Here is a 13633-nt window from a genome sequence, read left to right as displayed (position 1 = left end):
ACTTTTTATCGAAAAAATGGTTACTTTTGAACGATAAGCCTCACAAACTGTAAATATTTTCCAATGAGTTCAAAAATTAAACAATATATTTCACGCTTTAGTCGAAATGGAGACGCCTTGTACATGTTGCGACGGATTAAAATCTTGGTTTATTAAAAAAAACAAAACTAAAAGATATGACCAAAATTCTACTGCCGAAGCAAAACATAATGCTACTATCAGAAAAGAATACCATCGCACAATGCATGCCTGCAACAACTAATGGCACACCTTAAACCGCTCAACCAACTATTCATTTCATCAGCGTAGAAGTAAAAAGATTTGATATTTTCGAACAAAGTGTGGCGCACGTTTTCCCATCATTACCTCTTCACTGTGGTGCAACAGCTTCCCTAACTAGAAGTATCAGCCCAAGTAGCAGCAAACTTGTGGCATAGTTTTTCATCAGTTATTTTCCGTTCCAACCCTCCTCCTCTTTTGCTTGTTTCAACCGCAAGCTATGAAACAAGATCCACCGTTATCGTTTCCTCTTCTGATCTTCATTTCCCAGAACTATGAAACAATGGAGGAGAAAAATAAAAAAACCATTCCCACGAAACTACCACCAGTAGTAGTAACACGTTGTTGCAAAAAGTTTATCAATTTCGTGGTAGTTTCGCTTCTGCCAAGCCTTCCAAACGCACGCCACCGGAAGACGATGCGTCGTTTATCAAAAGCAACTGACGGTGGGGCACCGGTTTTAAAATTCATGAAAGAAACGTTGCGCTGTGAGGCAAGCCGCGCGAGCCAACTGCACTGATAGCGAATGCACTTTGCAGGGATGCCACAAAAAAAAACTGAGCGTCAGTGTACATGTGCTCGTATGTAACCAGTATTATTCATTGTGCCCCAGTTGTTACAATGCTTTTAGTGGAATTTACAATCGTGTTATGATTTCACCCCCAAGTCGTGCAGGTTTGTAAACGATAGCTTCTTTTTCTGGGCAGTTTGTTAGCCAAAATGCATTTATTACAATCATATCATTGTACCGAACCACACTGCATCACTTTTCATTGCATGATTAATTTTTTGCTGTCACAGCCTATAAACACAAATTGTGATTCTATATGTAACCCTGCACTAATAAGCCACGGGGTGTGCACCTATTCCTGGCACGTAATGCTGGGCGTCTATCAAAAGGATGCTTTCCAATTAAAATGTTTCTAAAAGTAATTTGATTCGAAGCTATATCTACCCCAGCACTCTAGCCGTCCACCGGGCCATCATTAAAATCTAATAGCCAATTTGGCACACATACTTGGTGCTCCTCTCAGATAGCTCTGACCCTGTACATTCACCCTGTACAGCGATCAATTACGCTGAAGTTTAAGTTGTTTTTTTTTTCTTCCATGAACGAATAGACTGATCGCATAGCAGTAGTAGTCCCAGCTGCACGGTCAAGCCGATATAGTGAAGTGGTTTAGAGCAAACGTTCCTCCCGTCTCACTACTATACGATGGTTGCAGGTTTACACAACACATGGCCCGATGGTATAATATATTGGAACTTACCTTCTTACCAGTATATTGGAATTTACCTGTTTTTTTTTTCCTCCAATAGTTGCTTCTTCACTTTTCCCATTTCAAAACGTCCTTCCAATGATTGTTAATTCAATGCACATAATCTGTAAACTTTCCAGCACCAGCTCCAGAGTACGTTGATCGGCACGTCTTCGTACCATTCGCCTACAGCAAACCTACCGAACGAACTAGCGGGGCGGAGGAGAAAGTAATAGTTTCCTTCATTCCAAATCTCCCCACCCTCCCTTCCGCTAACACAGAACCAAAGAGCCACTCTAAAGAGAGTGATAGAGAGAGAAAGAGAAAAAAGATCGCTTTGGTACGACCCAGCACGACCTGATTGTAGATTCAACAGCGTAGTTCGAAAGTTTGCGACTTACAGGAAGAATGTTTTCTCCCAGCATCCCGGAAGCTTCGATCACTTACTTCGCCCGGCAATTGGGTTACCCCATATTTTGAGGGATAGCCCGGTAACCAGTCCAGGGAAGGGACTGATGAAACCTTATAGATACTAGTTGATTCCCTCACGTAACGGTAACTCTGTGGAAGGGTGATGACTAAAAAGCGGGAGCGGAGTGTTAGCAGCGAAGATCACACACACACATACACACATCACTCTATCCATTCATCCCCGATGTTTACCGCTCCGACCACCCAAAGCCCATTCCCACTGTGGCACGTGTAACATTACACTGAAAGTTTCGCAGAGCTTCCCCTGTCCATGGGATTCGCGTAGGAAAGCCAACAAGTGAGCGATTCAACAATCTGTAGCCAGCCTGCGGCAAGGCGCATACGGACTGGGCGATTGGGAAGTTTCCCCGCCCCGAAGCACCAAACAAACATAGATTACCTTCGAGTGCAATTCATTTTACTTTCGCTCCCATCAGGCTTCCTGGGTTGACTACTCCCCGGGGGAACACGCGCCCGTATCGGGTGGAATATTTGTGCACTGTACTGCACAGAAGATGTGCCAGGCCTGAGCAGGATGTGTGACCTAGTAAAGATGGCAATTTTATCTACACTCCCACCCCGGGAGGAAGCACAAACATACACACACACGTGTCTCACGTACAATGTTGAAGATTTCGTTTTGTCAGGGGAACTTAAAATTCTCAACGCCCCTGAAGGATCTTCATCGTTTCAGCGCATTTCATCGATGTATCATTATGGAGCTTTGTGTTTTGTGGGAATGTTTTCACCATCAACTAGTATCGTGGATCCAGCCGATGACGTTCAATACTATTACAATCATTGTTTTAAAGGGTAGCAAGGCCTTCGGAACCTTTTACAGCAGTTCAGGAATTGAGTAGCCAATTTGGTGATCTTACTTGAAATGATTGATAGCTACTAATCTATTTGTAAGTAAAAAGTGGTTAAAAAGGTTATTCCCTTGCATCTACGTTTTGACGCTCCAGACACGTACATGATAAATTAAACGGGGTTTCGCTAAACCTAAACCATTACAAAGTCATGACGATCATGGCCCTACGTTATGTGTTGGCCTAACATTAATCTTAAAAAAAAAACACTCATCAAAATATAATCAAGGAGGTGTAAACATTGTTATAAGACTCAAATAAAATTCATTTCCTTTCTGACACCGGCAGGGCAGCATCATTGATCATTGGTACAGCGCATCATGGCCGGTTTCACCGATCATCGTGCACAAGCATTCCTGGACCAACTCATCCATACCGAAAAGGAAGCATCCATGCTGCCGCGCAAACAAAGCGAACGGAAACGACAATGAATGAGGAAAAATAAAAATCGATCGAATTTATAGGACCACCGCAGAGGGCGTGCATTAAAAGTGCACTAGACAAAATTTATCGACCGCAATATCACTGCGGTGCTGGTTTCCATCGAAGGAAGGCGCCTTCTTTGCAGAAAAAGAAAGCATCTTCCTCACCTGCTTGCACGTAACTTCCTCCAACCCTTTTTACTGTCACTGCTTTTGTGCAACATTCTACTACCGTTACCGCTTCCCGATGCGTTCGATCTTTTTGCGCTCGGAAGCAAAACGCATCGATGCAAGTCCCCCGTGTGTGTGTGTGTGTGTCTGTCTACGACAACGTAGCACTTTGTGGAACTTACTCCTTGGGCTGGGAGGAGGTCTGCCTTCGCTTGGAAGCTTTATAATGCTGCTCCCAACGGTGTGGTGTGAGCTGTGGGAAATGTTTTTCGTACACCGAATGGCAAAGCGCTACCAGCTGCACAAAAGCATCTCGCTTAACCCGTCGCCTGTCGTCGGTCGTCGGCGTCGTGTAAGGGAGCGAGTGTCGCCGTGTTGGGGGTGGAATTCATTTTGCAACGATACCTACGAATTGCTTCTGTGCATCAGTTGGTACGACAGATGGTAGATGGATGGTAGATTAGCTGTTCGAGGGGAGTCAACCACCACAAAATCTCCAAACGGGCAAAAGGGCAAATATTTCGTCAGCTCGACCGAATAATCTATCCACACCCAGGCAATCCGTTCCAGCCGGTTACCGCTCGGGCACTTTGGGTCATACCGTGCTAGGCCACCGGTTCTGCCTGGTCACAGTGTTGGGCGGAGCGGTGTTTAAAGTTTTAATTAGTTTTCAGATTCTGTTTATGACTCTTGGTCTTGGAAGTTGGCAGCTAATGGCCTGCCTCCTAAACAACGCACAGGCAGTGGCGGGACATGATTGATCTGTAACGATAGAGCACATGTTTTGCAATAGATCTCAATGCAATCTATAATTTATTGGCATGAAATTGGTGCCCCAAAGTGCTACTGCTCTTAACTTCGTATAATGGAATGAAGTTAAATCTCGCTCTAAAAACTTCTGTACGTCTAATTTTACGAGATATCATTACAAAAAGGGTGTCTCTTAGTTGTGTACTGATTTGTCATCAAAGTGCTGTATTGATTATGATTCAATTGATCACGATTCTTTTGTATAGCTCGGACTGTTCTGATTATTTTACGGACAGCATCAACTCCTTCAAACGTCAAACCTCAATAAATAAATATTTGTACCGATCAATACTGCCCCGGTAGCATACTTAATAGTTTACTTCAAACCGTCTCCAGCGCAATTTCGTAGATAATTCACATCCATCTGAACCAGATGCATTAAAGTGCATTGACATTAATTGAATGGGTAACTCTATACCTATAGTGATGGGCGGGTCGACCCGAACCTATCGGGTCGGAGTCTTCCGTAAGCAACCCGGAGTCGTTCGGGTCGAACCCACAGGTACAAGTAGGATCAGTAGGTGCAACGACTCTGGTAGGTGCAAGAAAGCATAAGCGACTCCGACTCGTTGAAGCAGCGAGTTCGGGTCGGTTCGAACTCGTTGTACCCGCGGGTCAGATTTGATTCCGACTCCGACCTAGCGCACCCGCAGCACCCACGGTTCGGAATCGATTCCAATTGGCTCGCACCCGACTCCGGGTCGGGTCGTGAAATGAATTGTATGTCCCACTACTAATAGGTAGTTACCAACGTGTTAACAATAGTTTTAATTTTTTATGCGCTGATTTTCTCATGTATGCCCTGATAATCCAGTCTCGTCAACTCGACTATCCTGCTATGGGGGAATCAATAAAGTCACTGAAAGTCAAGCAAACAAATAGTGGCAGGCCTTGACCGGCAAAGGTTGTTGAGCCAAAAGAAGATTTTCTCATAAACGGAGCAATAGATAATGATAAAATTTCATCCGTATTTTCAACCAAAAATGTCCAATAAAAGAAATCTCGAAAAGAGATTCAGAGTTCGAAAATGTAAAAAATTTAAGTAAAGATAACGCGGTAATTTGATTAATTTCTTAATTTAATCTAGTAATTTTGTATTTTTTTTTTGTTTGAAATTTTCTTTTATTTCTCAATTTAAAAAGTTTTTTCTCGATTTAAACGGGATATCAAGCTATATGACTAATTTAATGTATATTGTTTGCATTATATTCTATGAAAAAGAGGTATAATGTGTCCGTAACAATAAATAATTCAGTGTTTAGTTTGAATGTCTCGTGTATCTTTGAAAATGCATAACTAAGAATGAATTATCTTCGCGTATGAGGTTAACATGTGAGCCCAAAATGAGCATCCCATCATCCTCCAAACTACTCTTGGCCTTAATTGCCTAAACAACTTCAGTTTTAGTCCACATTTATTGAATCATATTCGTAGTCAATTATTGTCTTTCAAACATCATACAAACATGCTTTTATTCTACGTTTGTAAAAACAGCCACAAACCCAAACCGTGTCTGTTAAGTTCAATTCAGTTCAGTTTTCTGCTTTGTACTCGTTTCTGCTTCCGAAAAAAGCTTGCAATAAAACAAAACGAATGTACCGAATACGTGCGCCATTGCCAAGGATTGTCCGAATGCGATGAATGTGTCGTACAGTTTTTTTCCCTGTCCAAAAATGCTGTGCACCAAAGTATGCCATTCTTTTCTTTCTTTCGTTTCTGTCACTCACAGTCCGTTTTCTGGGCAAATGGAGAAAAATACAACAACCCGAAAATGGATAGCCAACCTGCACCTCCTCAAGTGATGCTCCTATTTCTACTGCTCCGTAAAGCATTGTTTTACAACAGCGTTTTAAACATTCTTCAATTCGATTGTGCTCTGTGGACAGCATTGTACTTTAGAGTAAATTGAGAATACACACACTGGCACGCACACACACAGACACACATGGATGAGCCAACATGGATATAAATTGATAAAATGGCACGTAACGGTACGGACACGAGCACGGTCGTTACACAGGTTTCGGTACAAAACGGTGAAGCAACCCTGCCATGTCTGGTTGAACCACTTCACATAAGGACCCTTCTTATGGTTGTGAAGTTTTCCAAATATCCAAGAAGAAGCAAGCTTACAAAGTGGCTCTCAAAATTTGTTCAAAGCCTCATGCACTAACTTTAAGTTCATTTCAATTGGTTCAGAGATTCTACCAAAGTAGTATTTTAAAGAGCTGAGTTAGGGCTTTGTTTATATGTCGTATACCATTGTAATACAACCTTCTTAAAGTATAAAAAATTCATTTAATCAGAGAACATTATAAGAGCTAAAATTGAATATCTTTTCTTTCAGTTTCCATTGCATAAATTCTCCCCTATTTTTGCCAAATTCTTCGTACATAACTTTTACGCTCTCAAAAAAGATGCTCCCTAAGAATTGCATTTCAGCACATACACACACACACCACTGCAACTGCAAACCAGAGCGATAAACCTGCCATCGTAGCACATAAACCGCCCTTCACGAAGATAGCAAGATTACAAATAAGATTATTCTCAACCTTTATTCCCACAGCCCATCAGCACCGAACGTGCAGACAGAAGCTGCCTTCGCATAAACTAACGGTGACGCTCAAAGTGTCACACTTCCCAAACTCACGCCCACCACACTCACATCGCACATTACAGAACGTCTTGGAAACAATTAAATTGACTGCCTGCTACCGAGCGCTGGGCTGCGGTAGTTAGTGTGCCTGGTGGACTGCATACGAGCAACTCTCTGAGGACCTGCATCGATCTCCCTTTCTCTGTTGTGTGCACTTTCTCCATCTATCTACGAGTGTGTATAGCTTTCTCGCAAGAGGGGTTGCGCACCACAACGCATCTCGCCCATTTTCGCCGTCAAGATGAATGTGACGCTAAAGTCAAACACGTTCCATGCACGATGGTGGCAGTGCGCGGGCGGGAACCGGGGCATTAACGGGACGAAAGGAAAGGAGTGAAAGTTTTCGCCACTGTCTTTAGCTGCAATGTTGCACTACCGCAAGCGTAACCATAATCTCTAGCGTTCTAGTTGTTCTCTAGCTGGGTTGAAGAAGTGAGGGAGTAGTTTCTTGCTGAAGCAGCTAGCATTATTATTCACTACCTTAACTGGCGGTGAAATCGGTTAAGATTAAGCGATCTCATAAATCCTACGTTCTGATGCCACGGTAGCAAAGTTTCGGGAGGAAGCTTAATGTGCCGTTATAATCGCGACGAAGTAAATAGTTAAAGTAGCATCACTTTGAAAGCTTGCCAAGTGGTTTGAAAAAAATCGAACATGTATTATGAGAGATGGTAAATACAGCTGGGATGAGACTGGTCTTTGTTTCAGACGTAAGTTAGCCTTAATCTTACCTATGAAATGTTTTACAATCGTACAACCATTATTTCTGCATTAGTCAATTATGTATGTGTCACTCAACCAATTCATACGGATTGTTTGCTTGATCATTACAAAGTAAGTTAAAGGATTGTTCCTGTACTGGATTGTTGAGCATGTTTCTACCATGGTAATTTACAATGTAGTATTACAATCTACAATGACTGTTGCGCATTACAGTTGCTGAAATTATATGACTAAACCAGCCCCGAACAAATATGCTCGAAGTAAATGAAAACGTTGCTGAATGCTAAATGAAAGAAAGGGAATGCTGATTGAAATACAAACACTCTGCCACATAGAAAGATTTGATTTATTCTGTAATAGATGTGTGAGTTTGTGTATGCATCATAAGAACTTCAAATGCAATGTGCATAATTATATATCATTTAAATGTAGCATTCAGTTTACTCAACGGCGGTTGCAAAGCACAAAAGGGCTTGTAAATAAAAGGTAAAAAAAAAGTTCAATATTGTAAGAATCTTATCAAAGCTCCTTTATTTGTAAGAAAAAGTGAATGCATATTAAAATACTTCCAATCTCTGCACGCAAACAATCAGTCAAGTGCCCAGCCTCTTCACTCGTTCGCATAATAACGCACAATACTTCCCTTAATGAGCATCACCCCAACAATGGCCACTCGATGATGGAAACAAAACGTTATTTAATATCTATGACTTGGTACTTATTTCCAGCCAACTAAACGACGCCAACGGAAGCGGCAAGTTTTCCCGAAACCTAGCACAATACAGTTGTTGAACTTAGACCGTTTGAGAAGGGGTGGAAAAATGCTCATTACGATGCTGATTACGGCTAATTATGGCCATTCGTAGCCATTCGGTAAAAGGGTGCGCGTTGTCGATAGCCACGATGCGTTTCAATAGCGCTGAAATAGATACGGGAAAAGTTTTGCCACAAACACTAACTTCCCCCCAGTTTTGCTATTGATGGAAACCGTCCTTATCTTCCGGATGGGGTCGTAAGTGAGTACTCCGTCCAGTGCTTAACGTTGAGCCGATCAATTACGCTTTCTTTTGTCGATCGATTGTATTGCGGACCCACATAGTCCGTGGCCCAGTAAACTTGGCATCATTACAACCCCCATGAGGGTTTCCTTTTGTTTGCCCTAGTTTCACCGATCCCGATGGCCAGTCCCATCTCTCGCTAATGGAATTCATCCTCTGGTGCTGCCGCGAAGTACCGTCGGTTGTGGCTGTGGGTAGGAAATTTGTGCTGGCAGCAGTACCATGGTGAGCACAACCCCTTTCTCTCAGGGTTGAACGTTTGGCGACTCGCCCTCAGCGGCACCGACCGTGACCAACGACAAGCGGGCGCATCCATCGCTGCCAACCGCCGACACCATCGCCACCGACGGTGACGATGCCATTAATAGCTGATCCTTTAATTGATTGTTTTCCGCTGTCAGCTTGCAATTCTCTCGCTGCATCGTTTCCATCTTTCGCCGCAGCTCGTCGGTTACCGAAAGCATCTCGCGCTTCCAGCGCTCCTTCAGCTGTTCGCTGTTGGCCAACAGGCGCTGCAGGTCTTCCTCGCGTGCACTGCACGCTCTGGCGACGACGGGACGGGGACGGAGACGCCGGGTAATTAGAAATAAAACAAAGATAAGGATAATTTGTTACAATCCATGGGCCAAGGGTACTACACGGTGGACCGATAAAGGGACCGTCGGAGCGGTGCAACGCTTTAAAGGATGCACGTTTCCCAATCCCCAAATGCTTCCTTCCTCGTGCTGCTAGGACGTGAACAGTCAGATCGTGGTGCGGAAAGACTTAGTGGAAGTGGACAGAAAAAAAAGGGAAAAGAAAACAGTAAACAAGATAAGTGCGATGCAAGCTCCATGCAGACCACAGGGATGCATCCGAATAATTCTGCACTTTGCGATAGAAAGTAGCTGCTTCGGAAAGGTACACAGTGGAAAAGGATGCGTCATTCATGCTCTAGCAGTACGATGGAATCGTTCGCCACAATCTCGATGACTGTGAAGAGAATGCAGTGCTATCTGCAGTGATAATTTTGTATGTTCCCTATTTACTGGCTAGGGGGTTTTTTTTTTATGGATGCCATACAATGCGCTGCGAGAGATAAACGAATCTTGCAAGTAAGCTTTATTTGCTTTTAATTTTCAATCCTTCTACGCCATGTGTAGTGATTCTGTAGATTAAACTCATCTGAGTTAATCATACTTGAAGATCGTAATTAATTGGGTCGGTCTGTGTTAATGGTCAAGGAAAAAACTCGACACACTTGTTGTTTTTTGTAATTATTGTTAATCATCACTACATTCGCAAAAAAAAACTTAAATAAATACGTAAGAAATAAGAAAAAAATACTATTTCAAAAAATATCGATGTCTAAAAGGTACATGTGCCTGAGCCAACCAATCACCGTTGCTTTTCGCTTAACTCAGAAAGAATGAACTCTTTTCACTAGCGTGCCTGTCATCCGTTTCCACCACGAGTATTCCTAGTCCGATTCGATCTGCAATCGTTTCGAGTAGCGCAAAAATCCACATTCCATTTCGAGAACACTCCGTTCACTCTGAATTTGTTCATTAATAAACGATAATGGAAAATATGAAGCATCCGAACCAAAGGTGAAAGCAAAAACCACGAAATTTCCGTAAAACGCTAGAGCAAACGGCACGGCAGCGGAGGAAAGGTAGGATGGAAAGCGGAAGCAATTTTCCTCCGTTTGTACACATACATACATAGCACTCACCGGTTGGTTTCTTTTTCCTTCGCCATCGTTTTCTGAAGTGCTTCCATCTTGAGTTCCATTTCAATCTGTGCCAAGAGAAAGAAAGTGGAAAATAGTTTTTTTTTATTTTTGCTGGGAAACCTACTCCACTCTAAAAAGAACGACAATCGTGAAAATTCCAATTGCTTTCCTTTGCCCCGCGTTTTACTGCTCCAAATCGGAAATAGTGGAATTAGGATGCAAAATCAACCTCTCCCAGTATTATCATGCTGATCAGTGAATCGTGCTCGATATCACCGCAAATGTTCCAGGGGGCCACGCTCGCACTCCTACCCTATCCACAGCCACACATGCTCCACCTATAAAAAGGAAAGCACAAAATGCGCAAGAAAAAAAGTGTGTTGCTCTTACAATCATCTTTGACGCTGCCCGCAGATCGGTGTCGAGGTTTTGGTTGGTTTTGAGCAGCGCGCGAAACTTCTCCTCCACCGTGCGGGCCCGCGTCTCGGCCTGGCTCGTGCGCTGGACCTGCGTCTCCAGTGTGGACCGCGTCTGGTCAAGAGCTCGCTCCAGCTCCCCAATCCGCCGCTCGTACCCACTGCGCAGTCCGCCGAGCTCGTGCTCCACCTTGCGAGCGGCCTCCTCCATCACCTGCCCGATGGTGGACGCTAGAAAGTCACACTCCTCCCGGGCATCCTGTTCGCGGCGCACCACACAGTTCTTCTCCTCGATCGCACTGTCCGCTATCTGGAGCGCTTCCTGCACCTTGGCAAGGGCGAGATTTTCCCGGCTCATGTGCTGCCGGGCCAGTGCGGCAGCCGTATCGAGCAGCGTCTCCAGCTCCGACTTGTCCCGCATCGTACGTTCGAGCTCGGTGCGCAGCTGACACTCGCCTGTCCGCAGCTCGTCGATTGCCTTCGTTAGTGCTTCCGTCTCGCGCCTTTGCTCTACCGTTCCGACCCGATAAATGCCCGCCCGTGCAAGGTGGTGTGAAAATTCAATCCCCGCGTCCAGCAGTGATGGGATAAACAGTGAAGCCAAAATAAAGGAAGACCACGTGAGAAAGGAAGAAAGAAACGGAAGCGTTAGCACAAACGAAACGGTGCCGGTGGTTGCAAATCCCCGGGAATGACAGTGAGCTCTTTTAGTGGTGAGTGGTTTCCAAGGCGCGTGAGGCGGTAACCGGATCGAAACTCTAATCCTTCCTTCGACCGGGTTACCGTCGAACATCATTTACATACTGGTTACGCTTTCCGGATGCTGTTGCTGCTGCTGTTTACCTTTCAGTTCTTCCTCCAGCTCCTGCATACGCTCCTTTGCCGTCCGCTCCTCGTTCTGCAGGTGTCGGTTTTCGGCTATTTTTTCATCCAGCGATGCCCGCACGCCCGTCAGGTTTTGTTCGAGCAGCTGCACGGCTGCCACGTACTGTTGCCGTACTTCGAGTATACCTTTAGGCTGCTTCAATTGCCGCCGGTACTCATGAATTTCGAGCTCCAAAATGCGAATGGTTCGCTGAGAGCTTTGCCACAGCTTCTCAAACGTATCTTTTTCCTGGGGTTTATTTAGTTTTTTGCATATTTTCCGCAGGTGAGAGATTGTGGGTACAGAAGGAGTGGGCAGGGGAGAGGGGACGGTAAGAAAAAATGGAAAACGAGATTTTAAAACCCGAAGCTTGGTGTATGCATTTATATTCCTGCCGGGTAGGGGTGAAGCCAGTAAGCCACCGAAACGAACCTCTTTGATCAGCTGAATTTGATTCTGCTGGTTCCGGATCACTTCATCGCTGACACGTTTGTAATCCGGCTCAGGAACCGTTTCCGCGGCGAGCTTGTCGGGTGCCTGGCTTTGCACACGTTCAAGCTGCTCCTGCAGTACCGTCCGGGTGCGTTCCTGTTCGTAACGGTGGGTCCGTATCTCCTGCTCTATGCTGCGCCAAAGTTCGTTCAATTGCGTCAGTACATCACTTTGTTCACGCGCTGCTGCGGCAACCGACATTACAGCAGGAACAAACAAAAAATATTCAAAACTTTACACACCGACCTTTTCTATACAGATATTGTTGTGCCTAATTTCGATTGATGTTTGATGTTCAAAGCTCCAAAAAGACACAAACTTCCCGTCACAGTAGGGCTGAAACGGCGTCATGCATCGCTTCTAATTTGTATACCTACCGCCGTTACCATGGTAACGGAAATGTGTCCGTAAAGCCGTTGCTAAGTGCAGGAAAACATTGGTAGTTAAGGGACGGTCGCAAACACCAACACAATCCCTCACTATAAACGAACAACACATTTGACAGCGCGGTGGAAAAACGAGCCTTTTGTCCTAGGGCAGAACAGTACGCTTCCGTCCTATCAACGACACCTGCCAAAAGCAAAGCGCTCAACAGATTGGCAAAGGTTTGACATCCCGGTAAGTGAAATGTTACATTGCAACTACAAATAAGGTAAAACCTTTGTGTCAGCTATTTTCTAGAGCCTGAAACCACCAGCAACCGAGCGGCGATGCCCATTTTTCAGAAGAAATTCGCACCCAAAGTGGCGCCACCGCGTACCCAGCGTCTCAACATTGGCTGCCCACCGCCGGCCGAAGATTTGGACGACTTTCGCACCATCACACTCAATCTGGTCGATAAGCAGCTCTGCTTCATTGATGGTGTCTGGCTGAACGGGCTGAAGCCGGGCCCGGGTGGCTCTGTAGCATCCGGTTCCGGCGTCAACGTGACGGACGATTTGCTGCGCATGAAGCGGCGAATGAAAGCGCTTGAGCAGGAAAACAACATGCTGCAGGTTAAGCTGGACGTGCTAGTTGATCTGCTGACAGAAAATGTGATTGAGCTAAATGAAATTAAAAATCAATAGATATCAAGACTAATTGATTAACAATAGTGTTTTTTGTTGTCGGGAAAACCGTCCGCAATATTGATTTTTTTAGAAAATAAAATAATTCATTGATATTTATGTTCACGTTAATGTTACCTATAGCCAATATATTTTTTTGTACAAAATACAACAACGAGAGCAACAAAATACTGTGTAATGCATTGAAGCTACAGTAAAAGCATTATATTTCAATTCAAATCATCATCAATCTAATTTACTCTCATAGCAAGGATGTTAGCATACAATTTACCAAACACTGTATAAATCACAAACTATACTCAAATCTATTCGAACAAACCATGTCTCAGAACCACAAAGGGCCAAGTAAATGACGCTT

The 13633-nt window shown here is 44.2% G+C and overlaps 2 protein-coding genes across 5 annotated transcripts; one reads left to right on the top strand and one right to left on the bottom strand.

Annotated features, from left to right (window-relative positions):
* Positions 1-8193: 8193 nt before the first annotated feature.
* On the bottom strand, positions 8194-12590 carry LOC120897228 (sodium channel and clathrin linker 1-like). Of its 2 annotated transcripts, none has more exons than XM_040301919.1 (5): positions 12149-12590; positions 11695-11965; positions 10826-11361; positions 10436-10500; positions 8194-9264 (listed from the first exon to the last, which is right to left on the bottom strand). In XM_040301919.1, exons 1-5 carry the CDS (start codon positions 12407-12409, stop codon positions 8967-8969), a joined length of 1431 nt encoding a protein of 476 aa, XP_040157853.1. In that variant the 5' UTR covers positions 12410-12590; the 3' UTR covers positions 8194-8966. The 2 variants fall into 2 exon arrangements, with proteins under 2 accessions (XP_040157853.1, XP_040157854.1); XM_040301920.1 differs by lacking the exon at positions 8194-9264 and adding an exon at positions 9829-10255 and having other exon boundaries at positions 12149-12587.
* A 79-nt stretch (positions 12591-12669) lies between these two features.
* On the top strand, positions 12670-13292 carry LOC120897229 (protein chibby homolog 1). Of its 3 annotated transcripts, none has more exons than XM_040301924.1 (2): positions 12670-12813; positions 12879-13292. In XM_040301924.1, the coding sequence occupies exon 2, from the start codon at positions 12919-12921 to the stop codon at positions 13273-13275; it is 357 nt and encodes a 118-aa protein (XP_040157858.1). In that variant the 5' UTR covers positions 12670-12813; positions 12879-12918; the 3' UTR covers positions 13276-13292. The 3 variants fall into 3 exon arrangements, with proteins under 3 accessions (XP_040157858.1, XP_040157857.1, XP_040157856.1); XM_040301923.1 differs by having other exon boundaries at positions 12670-12826; positions 12890-13292; XM_040301922.1 differs by having other exon boundaries at positions 12670-12826.
* Positions 13293-13633: the final 341 nt, after the last annotated feature.

The sequence above is a fragment of the Anopheles arabiensis genome, chromosome 2 (assembly GCF_016920715.1).
Source record: "Anopheles arabiensis isolate DONGOLA chromosome 2, AaraD3, whole genome shotgun sequence".
Taxonomy (NCBI): Eukaryota; Metazoa; Arthropoda; class Insecta; order Diptera; family Culicidae; genus Anopheles; species Anopheles arabiensis.
Note: the sequence above shows the minus strand (reverse complement) of the source record. Positions and strands in the feature narration are given on the sequence as shown.